Here is a 16,745-nt window from a genome sequence, read left to right as displayed (position 1 = left end):
TTACGTTAAATCAATAAGTGGCTCGAAACCGCATATCCAGACACTCCGGGATGATGATGGCATTGAAGCAGAGGATGACACGCGTAAAGCTGAAATACTAAACACCTTTTTCCAAAGCTGTTTCATAGGGGAAGACTGCGCTGCAGTACCTTCTCTAAATCCCCGCACAAACGGAATAATGGCTGACATCGAAATAAGTGTCCAAGGAATAGAAAAGCAACTGGAATCACTCCACAGAGGAAAGTCCACTGGACCTGACGAGATACCAATTCGTTTCCACACAGAGTACGTGAAAGAACTTGCCCCCCTTCTAACAGCCGTGTACCGCAAGTCTCTAGAGGAACAGAAGGTTCCAAATGATTGGAAAAGAGCACAGGTAGTCCCAGTCTTCAAAAAGAGTCTTCGAGCATATGCCCAAAAATATAGACCTATATCTCTGACGTCGATCTGTTGTAGAATTTTAGAAAATGTTTTTGGCTCGAATATCATGTCGTTTTTGGAAACCCAGAATCTACTCTGTAGGAATCAACATGGATTCCGGAAACAGCGATCGTGTGAGACCCAACTCGCTTTATTTGTTCATCAGACACAGAAAATATTAGATACAGGCTGCCAGGTAGTTGTTATTTTCCTTGACTTCCGGGAGGTGTTCGATACAGTTCCGCACTGTCGCCTGTTAAACAAAGTAAGAGCCTACGGAATATCAGACGAGCTGTGTAGCTGGATTGAAAAGTTTTTAGCAAACAGAACACAGCATATTGTTATCAATGGAGAGACTACAGACACTAAAGTAACCTCTGGCGTGGCACAGGGGAGTGTTATGGGACCATTGCTTTTCACAATATATATTAATGACCTAGTTGATAGTGTCGGAAGTTCCATGCGGCTTTTCGCGGATGATGCTGTAGTATACAGAGAAGTTACAGCATTAGAAAATTCTAGCGAAATGCAGGAATATCTGCAGTGGATAGGCACTTGGTGCAGGGAGTGGCAACTAACCCTTAACATAGACAAATGTAATGTATTGCGAATACATAGAAAGAATGATCCTCTATTGTATGGTTATATGATAGCGGAACAAACACTGGTAGCAGTTGCTTCTGTAAAATATCTGGGTGTATGCTTGGGGAACGATTTGAAGTGGAATGATCATATAAAATTAATTGTTGGTAAGGCGGGTACCAAGTTGAGATTCATTGGGAGAGTCCTTAGAAAATGTAGTCCATCAACAAAGGAGGTGGCTTACAAAACACTTGTTCGACCTATACTTGAGTATTAATCATCAGTGTGGGATCCATATCAGATCCGGTTGTCGGAGGAGATAGAGAAGATCCCAAGAAGAGCGGCGCGTTTCGTCACAGGGTTGCTTGGTAAGCGTGATAGCGTTACGGAGATGTTTAGCAAACTCAAGTGGCAGACTCTGCAACAGAGGCGCTCTGCATCGCGGTGTAGCTTGCTCGACAGGTTTTGAGAGGATGCGTTTCTGGATGAGGTATCGAATATATTGCTTCTTCCTACTTATTCCTCCGAAGGAGATCACGAATGTTAAATTAGAGAGATTCGAGCGCGCACGGAGGCTTTCAGACGGTCGTTCTTCCCGCGAACCATACGCAACTGGATCAGCAAAGGTAGGTTCAAATGGTTCAAAATGGCTCTGAGCACTATGGGACTTAACATCTTAGGTCATCAGGCCCCTAGAACCCAGAACTACTTAAATCTAACTAACCTACGGATAACACACACATCCATGCCTGAGGCAGGATTCGAACCTGTGACCGTAGCAGTCGCGCGGTTCCGGACTGCACCGCCTAGAACCGCAAGACCAGTGCGGCCGGCAAAAGGGAGGTAATGACAGTGGCACGTAAAGTGCCCTTCGCCACACACCATTGGGTGGCTTGCGGAGTATAAATGTAGATGTAGTTCTAAGTTCTAGGGGACTGATGTCCTCAGATGTTAAGTCCCATAGTGCTCAGAACCATTTGAACCATTTTGTCTCTTATTCACAGCGCCAGATTTGTATGTTGTGGCCAAATTGTAATTCATTTTTTCCATCGTAAATCGTCTCCTTATTAACGAATTAGGATTTGACCTTGTTTCACTGTCGTACTATAATTACAACGCACAGTGGATGTCGGTGAGTAACTGCACATTGGTTGAAACCACCTGGTATAAATCCCCACCTCCCAAACGCCTCACCCTACCCCTCAAGCTTTCTCTGCCTACCTGTGAAGGCAAATCCCCAGAACTAGAATAGCGATTGTGATAAGATTGTTACTAATACTTTGATTCACGAAGACAGTTGGTGTATGTAATCCATAAATATTTACTGCAAACTGACTGAACTATGATAAATTTCAGGTTCGTCAATATAATGCATAAATATTAAGAGCAAATTGGCTGAACTATAACTAATTGCAGTTCCCCCTGCGATTTTCTGTCTGTACGTGAAGGGTATTCTCAGGAACTACTGTAAGCATTTTGATGTTGGAGACACATTGGTGCAATCACCTCCTCGACATATGGGTGGTCGCCGAGCCTTTGGCGCAAGGATGGCACGTCAGAAACGTACCAAATGGCACAGAAGGAGAAATTATATTAATATTCCAATGACTACGTAGATGTTTGTTATAATTATTTGTGTAATGCTCTCTGTGTGGTGGTTGCAGTGTCAGGGGAAAGGAAGATGGACAAACTACTGGCTGCAGTTTGGGTGGTCGCCTTCGTCGTGTTTGGAGCTAGTACCAGCGTCGTACTTGACTCCGACTCGAAACCTCCCAACATCATCTTCATCGTTGGGGATGATCTGGTAAGCGCTGCGGAAACAGATTTAATAGTTTTGACCATTTAAAAAGCCCCTGTTTTGAACAACTTGCGTGTATAACAGCTACACCACTAAGAATACAAATGGTGTACATGTGCATTCTTCAGTAACACAGATCAACGAAAATATTAATTGTTACTTTTTGTTCGACAATCTATATCTGATCTCAGTCTTTGTCTAATATGTACAGTTTCGTAACACTGTGATTATAAAAGTATACAGCACACATTATTTATTGACGTTTGGAGACAACGTTCCTCTTTATTACACAAATAATGCGCGGCCCTTGACTAATATTTTGCTTCTTTCTTCGTAAAACATCTGACATGTACTTTTATCTGATTAACTACCTGCTGTACGAGTGTGTGAAGTGACCAACTCCAGTCTCATATAATACTGGCTGCAGCAAAAATACAATGGGAATCTTTTCTGTTACTTATAAACATCCTCGAATGATACTCAAGTCTCCCACTCAATATAGTAATTACGGCTAGAAGTTGGAATCGAACATCAGTTTTCGAAAGTCAGGTCCAATAAGTAGGTTGGGGGATCTGGTCATTCTAAGGCAAATAGAATTTTCCCCAAACCATGGTTACTGATAGAAGCTTGCCACCTCAGCGCTTTGATATGCTGGATGCTCACTCATTGCCCTAACTCTTACGGGGCTCGGTAGGATTGTCATCCGCTAGTAATGAGTGTAATGGGCAGGGTCACTAAGAATGTAGTGTGTGGACATTAAGTTGAGAATCTGGGTCTCACGGGGAGCCTGCAAGGGATACATCCCTGCAGTCGCACTATCCTCTGAGCTATCGGTGGCTCAGATGGATAGAGCGTCTGTCATGTAAGAAGGAGATCCTGGGTTTGAGTCCCGGTCTCGGCACACAATTTCAACTGTCCTCGTCGATGCATATTAATACCTGTCGACAGCTTAGGGTCTTGATATAACTATCATTTCATCAGCACTTTGAATCTTCATCTTACAGGTTATAACTCTAGGTATTTTAAAGTAAACATGAAAGCTTGACACCCCCACCTTTTGAATCTTCATATTATAACGTGCCACACTATGTATTTTAAAGTAAAAAAGAAAGTAATATAGAAGAACCATCTACAGTTTCTGAAGGCCTACACAGTCATCACGCTTCCCTACCCTAGCGCCTAATGTGGGATGCCTGGCCACTTTTCCTTTTAGATTATTAATATGAAAAGTATGTGGTATTTTGTTCCACTCTGCCACTTGGAATGCTAATTTCCATAGGTCAATTAATGTTAATCCATAAAATCGGTATTAAATTTCAAAAATTTAATTAATTTTTTTTTTGTTCTTGTTCTTCATCGAACACACTTCTTAAGCTTTTCGTAATCTTGCTATCACGTACTGCATCCCTATTATTTCCTAAAACTTTTCTTTGCAGCACATTATGGGGAACATTTAATTGCTTTGCTTCTGCAAAAAACGGGATATTGCTATTATTCACTGCCTCAATCGCATTTTCTTTTGTGACTAAATCCCATGTTCGTTGCCTGGAGTTCCGGACTATTTTCTAGGCATCTTGATGTTCTAGCGTATGATACAGTATCAAGCAGCTGCAGCAGACAGCTTTCAATCGGATTCTTGTACTACACCAAACGTAACAGAACAACGCTGGTTTTCTATAGTTAAATAATTAATTCAAATCCACCACAAAACTACCGAATAACGCATAATAGCTTCTTATATAAGGGTATTTAGAATTAAACTGTAAATTATGCGTGGTACATGGAAGTAACTGTCACACACTGAGGTCAGGGAATTAAAAATAAGCTGTTGAGAAATGTGGCCACCCAGTGCATTTGAAATATTCTCTTAAAACATTGCTATTGTAAAAAGGATTAGTCTACGTAAGATAACAAGAATTATAGAAATGAGTTTCTCCACATCAGAAGTCTGAAAATCAGAAAAAAAAACCGTATCAAGCTTCTTCTGTCAAACTCACTGACAAAAATGGTGCTGCATAGAGAAGCAGTACGATTTTTACTCGGCAGGTAGCAGTACTTTTTAGGACAGAAGATAAGCGGTCACCACTTTTCTCTCACAGGCCACTTTAACGCATCTTCCCCTATAGACACTTAATCCTTTTTCCATAATTCGGTAATGTTGGGGCAAACCGTTACATATGAGTGTGCTGAAAAGGTACCTAAGAGACGTTTTTTATGATCCACAAATTCCTAAGCACGACGTTCTTTTAATCTGCATTCAGTAAACTTACTGAGCCTCAAACATGCCGTAATGCACTCGTACTACCTACAAGCAGTAAGAGGTTCACTATTCGCAGCAGTAAAATTCGAGATGTCGTGTGGTTTTAGGCTCAGCTCTTTCCTCTAATCAATCAGTGGAAAGGACACGAAAAATAAAAATCTGGAAGATGGAAGATACAACGCGGATTCCTAGATCTCACCGAGTAATGAGATCTGATATCGCATCTACATGCGCTTTTAGTGTGTGAGTGCCACAAGAAAATGGGTACCATTTCGCGGAGCTACAATAGTGGATTATAGCGTTGTTAACGCTGTTGTAACTTTTACAGCATTCCTTAATTGAAGCAATCAATGCAGTTATTTTTCTGTACATTCGATAAATTGGACGCACTGTTTCATTATATTCCAAGTTGTTATACAAAGTCAACTTTAGTGCTGGTTTTCTTTTATAGTATGATTTGAATCGTGCTCCACGTAGTTTGGCTAGTATGAGGTATAGCGCCGAGAGTAATTGGTTTTCACGACGAATGAAAAAGTCTTTGTTTCGTCGTGCGGACAATTTCTACAGCCTTTATAGTCGAAATACTAAAAAGGAATTAGATTTCCTCCGTCTTTCTCTCTCACTGCTACCTGTCTGTTACGTGTTGTTTTAGAACTACACTCCTGGAAATGGAAAAAAGAACACATTGACACCGGTGTGTCAGACCCACCATACTTGCTCCGGACACTGTGAGAGGGCTGTACAAGCAATGATCACACGCACGGTACAGCGGACACACCAGGAACCGCTGTGTTGGCCGTCGAATGGCGCTAGCTGCGCAGCATTTGTGCACCGCCGCCGTCAGTGTCAGCCAGTTTGCCGTGGCATACGGAGCTCCATCGCAGTCTTTAACACTGGTAGCATGCCGCGACCGCGTGGACGTGAACCGTATGTGCAGTTGACGTACTTTGAACGAGGGCGTATAGTGGGCATGCGGGAGGCCGAATTGCTCAACACGTGGGGCGTGAGGTCTCCACAGTACATCGATGTTGTCGCCAGTGGTCGGCGGAAGTTGCACGTGCCCGTCGACCTGGGACCGGACCGCAGCGACGCACGGATGCACGCCAAGACCGTAGGATCCTACGCAGTGCCGTAGGGGACCGCACCGCCACTTCCCAGCAAATTAGGGACACTGTTGCTCCTGGGGTATCGGCGAGGACCATTCGCAACCGTCTCCATGAAGCTGGGCTACTGTCCCACACACCGTTAGGCCGTCTTCCGCTCATGCCCCAATATCGTGCAGCCCGGCTCCAGTGGTGTCGCGACAGGCGAATGGAGACGTTCTACCATTCCTAGACCGGCAAGGGAACTTGCTCTTCCAACAGGACAATGCACGTCCACATGTATCCCGTGCCACCCAACGTGATCTAGAAGGTGTAAGTCAACTGTCCTGGCCAGCAAGATCTCCGGATCTGTCCCCCATTGAGCATGTTTGGGACTGGATGAAGCGTCGTCTCACGCGGTGTGCACGTCCAGCACGAACGCTGGTCCAACTGAGGCGCCAGGTGGAAATGGCATGGCAAGCCGTTCCACAGGACTACATCCAGGATCTGTACGATCGTCTCCATGGGAGAATAGCAGCCTGCATTGCTGCGAAAGGTGGATATACACTGTACTAGTGCCAAAATTGTGCATGCTCTGTTGCCTGTGTCTATGTGCCTGTGGTTCTGTCAGTGTGATCATGTGATGTATCTGACCCCAGGAATGTGTCAATAAAGTTTCCCCTTCCTGGGACAATGAATTCACGGTGTTCTTATTTCAATTTCCAGGAGTGTATTAATTACCGTCTGCTGTAAAAGTGATCGGACAACGCAGGATAACTAGTACAAACGAATACTAGGTGCATTTGAAGTGCTACGTTGTTCGTCAGAGAGATAAATTAGCAACAAAATAGGTTATTAATTGATTAATAGGCCTTGTGAATTTTATCTTTGAAACCACATGGTAATAGGTAAATTACAGTGTAATAATTTATTTTCGAGATATTAATGTTTAATTCGAAATAGCTCTAATACTAGTAAATAGATGATTGGAATTAAGAAACTGGTTCTTTACATTAGATCTGCCCTCTACATGAGCAAATGATCTACCGCCGCTTAGTAAGTGATAGGTCCCACAAACTCATAATCTAATTTGTATCTGCATGTGGCCCAATGGAAAAAGATCAATTAGGTATGCACCTCACAGAAAAAAAACCATATAACTCTGATGCTTAGGAAATAGACAAAAAATTGCTTCTTTGCTCACTTTGAAACAGATAAATGAATTAATTGACAACGCAAGACAATATTAACTGTATAATGGCTATTGTAAAGTTATTATAATTAGTTACTATAACCGGTGCAGTGGCCAGTTATAAACCATTAGCAACATGAAATTTTTCAATTTCTATCAGGTCAGAGGTAAGGAATGCAGACATCAAGTTACGTACGAATAGTCAGTATAGAGCACGCATTTTAAATTGGTTGATTTTAAATTGGAGTGCAGGGTGTGTCTGAAGCAAGTGTAGCTATATACAGATATTTAGCTTCCTTTCCTGAGTAGCAGTCACAATGTACTAGGAATTGACTCATCATCCACTCTATCATACACTAACCAAACTCAGCATGTGAAAAAGAAGCATGACATTCAAGGTTCATAGAGGTAAAAAGTAGAATTTTGACTATAACAGCAATGGAAAGAAAAACAGGGATGTGAATGGTGTTGGAGCCTAACTTATGATATATTATGATTGAGAATAAACCAAATATAAAAAAAGGTTTTTGGCAGTAACAAACTACGGTCTCATGGACTCGTCATTTCTTGATTAAAAAATACAGAGTTATTACAAATGATTGAAGCGATTTCACAGCTCTACAATAACTTTATTATTTGAGATATTTTCACATTGCTTTTCACACACATACAAAAACTCAAAAAGTTTTTTTAGGCATTCAGAAGTGTTCGATATGTGCCCCTTTAGTGATTCGGCAGACATCAAGCAGATAATCAAGTTCCTCCCAAACTCGGCACAGTATGTCCCCATCAATGAGTTCGAAACCGTCGTTCATGCTAGCTCGCAGTTCTGGCACGTTTCTTGGTAGACGAATTTTAAACACTGAATCTTTCACATAACCTCACCGAAAGAAATTGCATGGTGTTAAGTCGGGAGAGCGTGGAGCCATGACATGAACTGGTGATCATGATCTGCACCACGACCCATCCATCGGTTTTCCAATCTCCTGTTTAAGAAATGCCGATCATCATGATGGAAGTGCGGTGGAGCACCGTCCTGTTGAAAGATGAAGTCGGCGCTGTTGGTCTTCAGTTTTGGCATGAGCCAATTTCCGAGCATGTCCAGATACACGTGTCCTGTAATATTTTTTTTCGCTGAAGAAAAAGGGGCCGTAAACTTTAAACTGTGAGATCCCACAAAACACGTTAACGTTTGGTGAATTACGAATTTGCTTCACGAATGCATGAGGATTCTCTACCGCCCAGATTCGCACATTGTGTCTGTTCACTACACCATTAAGAAAAAATGTTGCTTCATCACTGAAAACAAGTTTCGCACTGAACGCATCCTTTTCCATGAGCTGTTGCAACCGCGCCGAAAATTCAAAGCGTTTGACTTTGTCATCGGGTGTCAGGGCTTGTAGCAACTGTAAACGGTAAGGCTTCTGCTTTAGCCTTTTCCGTAAGATTTTCCAAACCGTCGGCTGTGGTACGTTTAGCTCCCTGCTTGCTTTATTCGTCGACTTCCGCGGGCTCCGCGTGAAACTTGCCCGCACGCGCTCAACCGTTTCTTCGCTCACTGCAGGCCGACCCGTTGATTTCCCCTTACAGAGGCATCCAGAAGCTTTAAACAGCGCATACCATCGCCGAATGGAGTTAGCAGTTTGTGGATCTTTGTCGAACTTCGTGCTAAAGTGTCGTGGCACTGTTATGACTGACTGATGTGAGTGCATTTCACGCACGACATATGCTTTCTCAGCTCCTGTCGCCATTTTGTCTCACTGCGCTCTCGAGCACTCTGGCGGCAGAAACGTGAAGTGCGGCTTAAGCCGAAAAAAACTTTACAAGTTTTTCTACGTATCTGTAGTGTGTCGTGACCATATGTCAATGAATGGGATCTAGAGTGAATTTATGAAATCGCTTCAATCATTTGTAATAGCCCTGTACATATGAAAAAAGTAAATATCTCTCCTCCGTCACCTGGAAAATAAGTGTTCATTCCAAAGGTTCATTAGGCATTGACGTCGGAGACGATGGTGTGCGCGGGGGGGGGGGGGGGGGGGGGGGGAGGGTACTACTTGATATCTGATTATACTGAGCTGTTATCGTCTAAGAAGGCTGGGATCCACTGTACTAGAGGTACACGGTATGGGAAGATAAAGGTTGAAGTATTTGCAACAAATAATTGAGAACGTTAGGTATAAGTAGTGGATGAAGAGGCTAGCTCAGCAGATGTGACGGGCCACATCAAACCACTGGAAGTATGATGATCTCAAAACAAATGACTACTGGTCCCGGTGGCTTCAGCAACTCGGCAGAGCCTGCGGCTAACAACGAATGAATCAATTAATGGCTGTTTAATGCGCACACAAAGTTATAATAAAAACTCTCTTCGCCACAGAAGTTACACTAAAGCAATGTTACTCATGCCTTTGGTCTCCAGACAATGCATAGCATTTATGATCGTAAATAGACGGACCGTCGGTATACATGAAAAACTTAACTGCTCTACCCTAATGACCAGCTGTCTCCGTCAGTAGCCGTCTGGATGTGAAACTACATGAAACATCAGATTGACGTGAATTGTCTTACACATGTAACATTCATATAAATTGCAGTTAAAACAAAATAAACGAAGTATCTCAGTTGTACTGTATGCTATGCTTAGCGAGAATGTATTTACCGTAATGTTTCCTTTCCCTTTTTTTGTACCGGTGGAAAAGAGAACTTCATAAAATTAGATTCCTCGCGGATTTGCGTCCAACGCCTTAATCAAAGAGTCAACTCAACGAGGTATTTGGGAAACGTAACAACGATCTGTAGGTCTGGCATTACACTATATCTTTTCCGGCTCTTTCTCAATATCATTTGTGCGATACCGGAACAAAGTACAGATGCAGAATCACTCTGCGTTCAACAGGAAGTAGAATTTTATCTGTAATCATCGGCGTTGCTTCCTTCTCGGTACATCCCAGCTGTTTCTCTCTTCCTGACCTTCAGTGCCCCAGTATATCTGTCACACTGCCATCCGTGCCGGTTTCCGATTTATTTGCTCCACCTCATCCGTTAACCTTTCCCACTCTTCTCCAGGTCAGTCAGTTTCTTTTATCCTTACTGATTTGAAACATTCAAAGAGAATATAACAGTCAACTCTTTCAAAACCTTCTTCAAGTCTACGAATGCCATAAATGAAGATTCGCCTTTCCTTAACCTGTTATCTAAGATAATTCGTAGGGTCAGCATCGCCTTGTGTGATCCTGCATTTCTCCGGAATTCATACTCATCTTCCCCGAAGTAGGCTTATTCTGGTTTTCCATTCTTCTGTACAGAATTCTTGCCAATACTTTGCAACCATGACTTATAAAAGCGATAGTTCGGTAATTTTCAGAATTGCCAGCAACTGCTTTCTTTGTAATTCGAATTATTATATTCTTCTTGAAGTATTATGGTATTTCGCTGCATCATACATCTAGCACACCAGGTGGAAGAATTTTGTTATGGCTGGTTCTCCCAAGGCTGTCAGTAGCTCTGACAGAATATCGTTTATTCCCTTGTTTCGACTTAGATCTTTCAGAGCTCTATCAAATCCATCTTTTAGTATCATATCTCCGTCTTATCTTCATCTGCGTCCAATGCCCTTTCTAATATTGTTTTCAAGAACGTCTCTCTTACATGTGCCTTTATATGTACTCCTTTCACCTTTCAGCTTTCCGTTCTTTGCTTGGATATTGTTTTCCATCTGAGCCATTGGTATTCATACAGCTTACGCTCTTTTCTTCAGTGGTATCTTTAATTTTCATGTGCGCTGAACCTACCATTCTCCTAGTGAAATGATCTTCTAAATCCTTACATTTGTTGTATAGCCATTCCTGCTCAGCCGTTTTGCTTTCCCTGTCAGTCTTATTTTTAAGATCTTTGTATTCCCTTTCCCATGATTCACTTGTCGCATTTTTATATTTTCTCCTTTCGTCAGTTAAATTCAATATCTGTTGTGTTATCCAAGAATTTGTATTATGCTTTGTATTTTCATCTACTTGACCCTCTACTGCCTTCGTTATTTCATGTCTTAAAGCTACCTATTCATATTCTGCTGTATTCCTTTCCCCTGTTCTAGTCAACTGTTGTGTAATGCACCCTCCGAAACTCTTAGCAACCTCTGGATCTTTCAACTTATCCAGATACCATCTCTTTAATTTCCTACATTCTTGCGATTCATTCAGTTTTAATATACAGTTTCTAACCATTAAATTGAGGTCTTAGACCATATCTGCCCCTGGAAATCTCGTACAGCTTAATATCTGGTTCCTTAATTTCTGTCTTACCATTAGATAATCAATCTGATACCTTCCGGCGTCTCTAGATCTCTTGCAGTTATGCAACCTTCTTTTATGATCCTTAAACCAAGTGTTAGCAATTATTAAATTATGCTCTGTGCAAAACTCTACCAGGCAGCTTCCTTTTTCATTCCTTTCTCCCAGTCAATATTCACCTACAATTTTTCCTTCTGTTCGTTTTCTTACTAACGAATTCCAGCCCACCATAAATTTTCGTATCCATTTACTATCTGAACTATTTCTTTTATCTCGTCATTGATTTTTTCAATCTCTTCATGGTCTGCAATGTTAGTTGGCATATAAATTAGTACTATTGTGCTGGGTGTGAGCTTCATGTCTATTTTGGCTACAATAATGCGTTCGCTTTGCACTTCATAGTAACTTACCCGCTTTTTTTTATTTTCTTATTTATTATTAAGCCTACTCCTCCGTTAGTCTCATTTCATTTTGTACTTATAACCTTGTATTCGCCTTACCATAAGTCCTGTTGCTTCCCCCAACGCATTACATCTATCTCCATTTCTCTTTTTAAATTTTGTAACCTACCTTCTCTATTAAGGGATATAACATTCCTCGCTCTGATCCGTAGAATGCCACTTTTGTTTCTCCTAGTGACGACATCCTGCTGAGTAGTCCCCGCTAGGAGTTCCGAATGGGGGTTGTTTTCCCTACGGAATATTTTACTCAAGATGGTGCCAGTATCATTTAACAACAAAGTAGAGCTCCATGCCATCGGAAAAACATTACCCCTGGAATTTCCCACTGCTTTCAGCTGTTCGCAGTACCAGCACCACAAGATGGTTTTGGTTGGTGTTACAATCACCCATAGTGCAGCACCTGCAATACTGAAAGGCTGCTGCCCCTCTTCAGGAACCACAATTTTGTCTGGCCCCTCAACAGATACTCCTCCGTTGTGGTTGCACCTACTGTAAAACTACCTGTATCGTTGAGGCCCGCAAACCACTCCACCGACGGCAAGGTCCGTTGTTCATGGTGGAGGGTAGGGTCACTCCTCACATTCGACGAAAATGAAGTGAAGAAATTACTTTACACAGTATTAACCAGACTGAAATTTCTGGAATACAATGAATGCATTAACTTTATTATTATTAATGTTATTTGCTGTTTATGGAGTACACATATTGTAATGGTAACTTATACATGGTGGCTGGATGTATGTAATACAGGTCCTGTAGGTCCAAAATTTCGATGAGTAATCTACATGCTATGGTGACATGCTCAGTACCACTGTATTTTAATTTTATAGGTCGATGTACTGACAGTTAAGAAATTGCATCCAATAACCTGAAATTAACACGACAGAGATTTGAGTATAAACTGAAGTACTGAAGGATTTTTGCAATTATCTTTCACAGGGATGGAACGACGTGAGTTTCCATGGGTCGGACCAGATCCCGACGCCCAATATCGACGCCTTGGCCTACCACGGCGTGATCCTCAACAGTCACTACGTACAGCCCGTGTGCACGCCATCCAGAGCGGCCCTCATGACTGGGAAGTACCCCATTCGCACGGGTGCGTCTAGTCCAGATCTGCATCTACGCACTTACTCCATAAGTCGCCTTACGATGCGTTGCGGAGGGTGCTTCGTTTACCACTGTCAGTCCTCCCAGCCGCGACCCCCTTTTGATCTTCCAGTCGCACATGGAGGGCGGGTAAAACTGTTACGCACCACACCCTTACTTAGCTACCTAAATGAAGCCGATCACATTCGGCTGCCTTTAATAATAACCTTTCCAACGGCGAACACTGTGGCTAACTTGGTCGTCAGCCTCACTATTAGTGTTGACCTCTTTGAGACAAGAGTAATTAACGAACTGTAACTAATCACACCCTATGCACCGCAACCACTCTTTTTCCTTAGACCATTTCGGCAGCTCGGGTCTAGGGTCTAGCGTTTCTGCCTCTGAATCACGGGGTCCAAGATTCGACTCTCGGCCGGGCTGGGCAGTTTCTCTGCCTGGGGATTGGGTGTCTGGGTCGGCCCCATCAACTCATCATCATCATTATTATTTGTGAGAGTGACTAGATTGGATTGCGCAAAGAAAATGGAGTGTGTAAAAATTAGGACTTTGTATGGGCGCTGATTCCCGCGCAATTGAGAGCCCCACAAACCAAACATGATCATCATCATCGCCGGAGCCCTTTATCCAGAACGATGTAATCATTGCGGCTACTGCAGCTGCTTTCTCTCATTCCCTTTCAACCAAATAATCTGCTATACGGAGCTTACCTATATGTCCCGACTAAAGCCTCACTGAACAAGCCGTCGCATCATCACTTATTTTGGATGTCAGAGTGGGGGAGTTAAACTTCTAAATCCAGGCAGACAGCAAAAACCAAATTTCCAACTAAATGAATGTAACTCCATCTTCTGGTGGAGTACGGGAGTACGGCTGTTCAATGTTCAATAAAACATTACCCATCACCGCTATATAGGTTTATTTCTAGGCAACCAGTTTCGCCGTTACACTACGTCATCTTCAGGCCTAAGCTGCTCCAGTCCAGTAACCTTCATGTTACAAATATAGCAGTGTTTTTTACTGCTCCCGTAATAGCTATTACGGGCATACGTGTCCGCTGGACAGCAGTCAGCAACTGTCACACCATAAACTTAGACCCTCGAGGGGTTTAATATAGAACATTACGCTAATAATACTTTAATAAAACTCCTCAACAACTTTCAAAATGATGTAGTTACACTTAAACTAAAGCTGAAAATAAGGACACCTAATACACGTATAAAAGTTCCTTCGGAAATAAACATGCATAAAAATACAATCTAACAAAGGAATTAAAACAGTAAGGACGAAAAGAATCAATAAAGCTTCCTTTAAAACAAATTCTGAAGCTACAATTAAGTTCCAAAAATTGAACATCTGGCAGACACGGACTAAATCCTTAGGAAATTACAAAAAAAAAAAAAGAACTTCAAATGTGTGTGAAATCTTAGAGACTTAACTACTAAGGTCATCAGTCCCTGAGCTTACACACTACTTAACCTAAATTATCCTAAGGACAAACACACACCCATGCCCGACGGAGGACTCGAACCTCCGCCGGGACCAGCCGCACAGTTCATGACAGCAGCGCTTGACACCGCGCGGCCTAGTAAATTACAGTATCGTTTATAAATTCGTTATTAATTCTCTTTAAAGCGAAGGTCAGAATTCAGTCGTTTCATTTCTCTATCAGAATTATCAAGTACGCACTGGAATACAGCGATAATACAAAAGTATGAAAACACTTTAAGAAGAAGGAGTAACTACAAACGACATGTCAGTATAAATTAAGAATGAAGCTATTATTAAACTTAACTTCGAAGTTACCCTAGTACATGAATGCCCAGCAATTCCTGGATTCATGCCTTAACTCCTGTAGTTGTTAAAACCTTGTTAAGTGTCAGTAACATATCTAGTAACATATTTTGCATACCTCACTAAATAATTTCTTACAGAATAATTTTCAGTAGTATCTCATGATTTGGACACAAAGTATTGATAGCACAAAAGCAAGGAGTGATATTATTAATAAGTGGTGTTCACCCACAGACATTATAACACTATCTTGCTGTTAATGTTACACTCTGAGAGGATGTCGAAATTTTGACTGCCTGTGTATCTAATGGATAAAGGTATCGGATTATAGTTATGAATATGGTGAAATAAACAGAAAAACTAAAAGGACTTCAGGAGTTAATGAATGTGGTAAAATTCTTATGTGAATGAAAAAATGAATGGTCGCCATCCCATTTAGGCACATTAATTTGGAAATATACGTTTAAGAAAATTGAACATTGGTTATCAAAGGCACTATCGTTCACATTTCCCTCTGATTAGCGCACATGATACAAACTGACAGGGCACACTGAGCTGTGAATAGAAACAGTTAACAATAATGCACACACCAGTAATCATAGAAAGCAAATTTGCACCAATCTCATACTAATAACAGCTACACTCAAGATCATTACTTAAACCAATATTGAAATATTACTGCATGAAGTGCAGAACTAAATTCGGACATGAGGGGCTTCTTTCTTCACTGACATGAAAAAATACAAATAAAGATAAATAATTTCATAAATACGCTGTTTATACTACTCTGCATATATCAGTTTTCATTGGCAGCAGTACTAGTCCAATTATCCCTCTAATATGTAGAGAATATGATGGCGAAGCATAAACTAGCGTAGTGTCACTAGTCAAGCTCTGTGATTATTTTAGTACCAAAGACTAATTCAAACAAAGCTAATCCTCCACTTCACTTGGAGTCATTCATAATTTACTTTGCAGGTCAATAAATTTCGACACTGAGCTTAATTAACTTTCCTGCAAAATTATACTTTATAATAAACTAAGAGTATTTTAGCAAAATCCTATCTAACTTCACTTTTGTAGTTTTAACTTTAACTTTTACTACTCCTTTTACATTTGACAACGAAAAAAAAATCACGTTGAACCACTTGAATGCAAAAATTGTTCATTTAAAACAGGATACTCGGTTTTAGGAGCACTTGGATGAGGACCCTGCAGATGTTCGTGTTCGGGACAGAAAATATGGTTCCAGATACATATTTGGATTATTATTAAAGCCACACACAACTTAACTGGTCCATGCACATACACATAGCTGGACGTATGAGGTTAGTAAAGCAGTGATGATGTTGTGGTGGCAAGCGACATGACGGCTAACTGTACTCACGGCCCTTGATGTTCGAATGCTCTATAAAATCTCTTCTTGGCGTCGAATTTTCAACATATTAGAGCCATTCCTTTTTGCGGAGAATACCAGATAACAGCCAGACCCACATCTGAGGCAAAAATCCTTTATAAAGCAGCTAGCAGTGGCCTCTCTTGGCACCGTCGATGTGTACTGTGCTACGGCTAGCCACATACTGTTCACACCAAGGAGCCGAACAGCTCGACCGCCAAAACCACCTTTTACTTGACGCCATGCCACATCCGTTGCGGAGGGACTTCACCACATCTTTTATATATAACAAATACAAGTGTTCTAAGCATGAACCAGCTTCCAATAAAGATTGTCTTTTTTATAAACAAACGTATATCATAAA

The 16,745-nt window shown here is 41.5% G+C and overlaps 1 protein-coding gene across 1 annotated transcript in view; it reads left to right on the top strand.

The window, feature by feature from the left end:
- Positions 1-2,549: 2,549 nt before the first annotated feature.
- LOC126355274 (arylsulfatase B-like) overlaps positions 2,550-16,745 on the top strand; it is a 77,969-nt gene continuing 63,773 nt past the window's right edge. Inside the window, exons 1-3 of the mRNA XM_050005562.1 lie at positions 2,550-2,556; positions 2,667-2,806; positions 13,024-13,183. Coding sequence (XP_049861519.1) covers positions 2,550-2,556; positions 2,667-2,806; positions 13,024-13,183 — 307 coding nt within the window. The remainder of the gene's footprint in view (positions 2,557-2,666; positions 2,807-13,023; positions 13,184-16,745) is intronic.

Source organism: Schistocerca gregaria, chromosome 3, assembly GCF_023897955.1.
Source record: "Schistocerca gregaria isolate iqSchGreg1 chromosome 3, iqSchGreg1.2, whole genome shotgun sequence".
In the NCBI taxonomy this organism is placed as follows: domain Eukaryota; kingdom Metazoa; phylum Arthropoda; class Insecta; order Orthoptera; family Acrididae; genus Schistocerca; species Schistocerca gregaria.
Note: the sequence above shows the minus strand (reverse complement) of the source record. Positions and strands in the feature narration are given on the sequence as shown.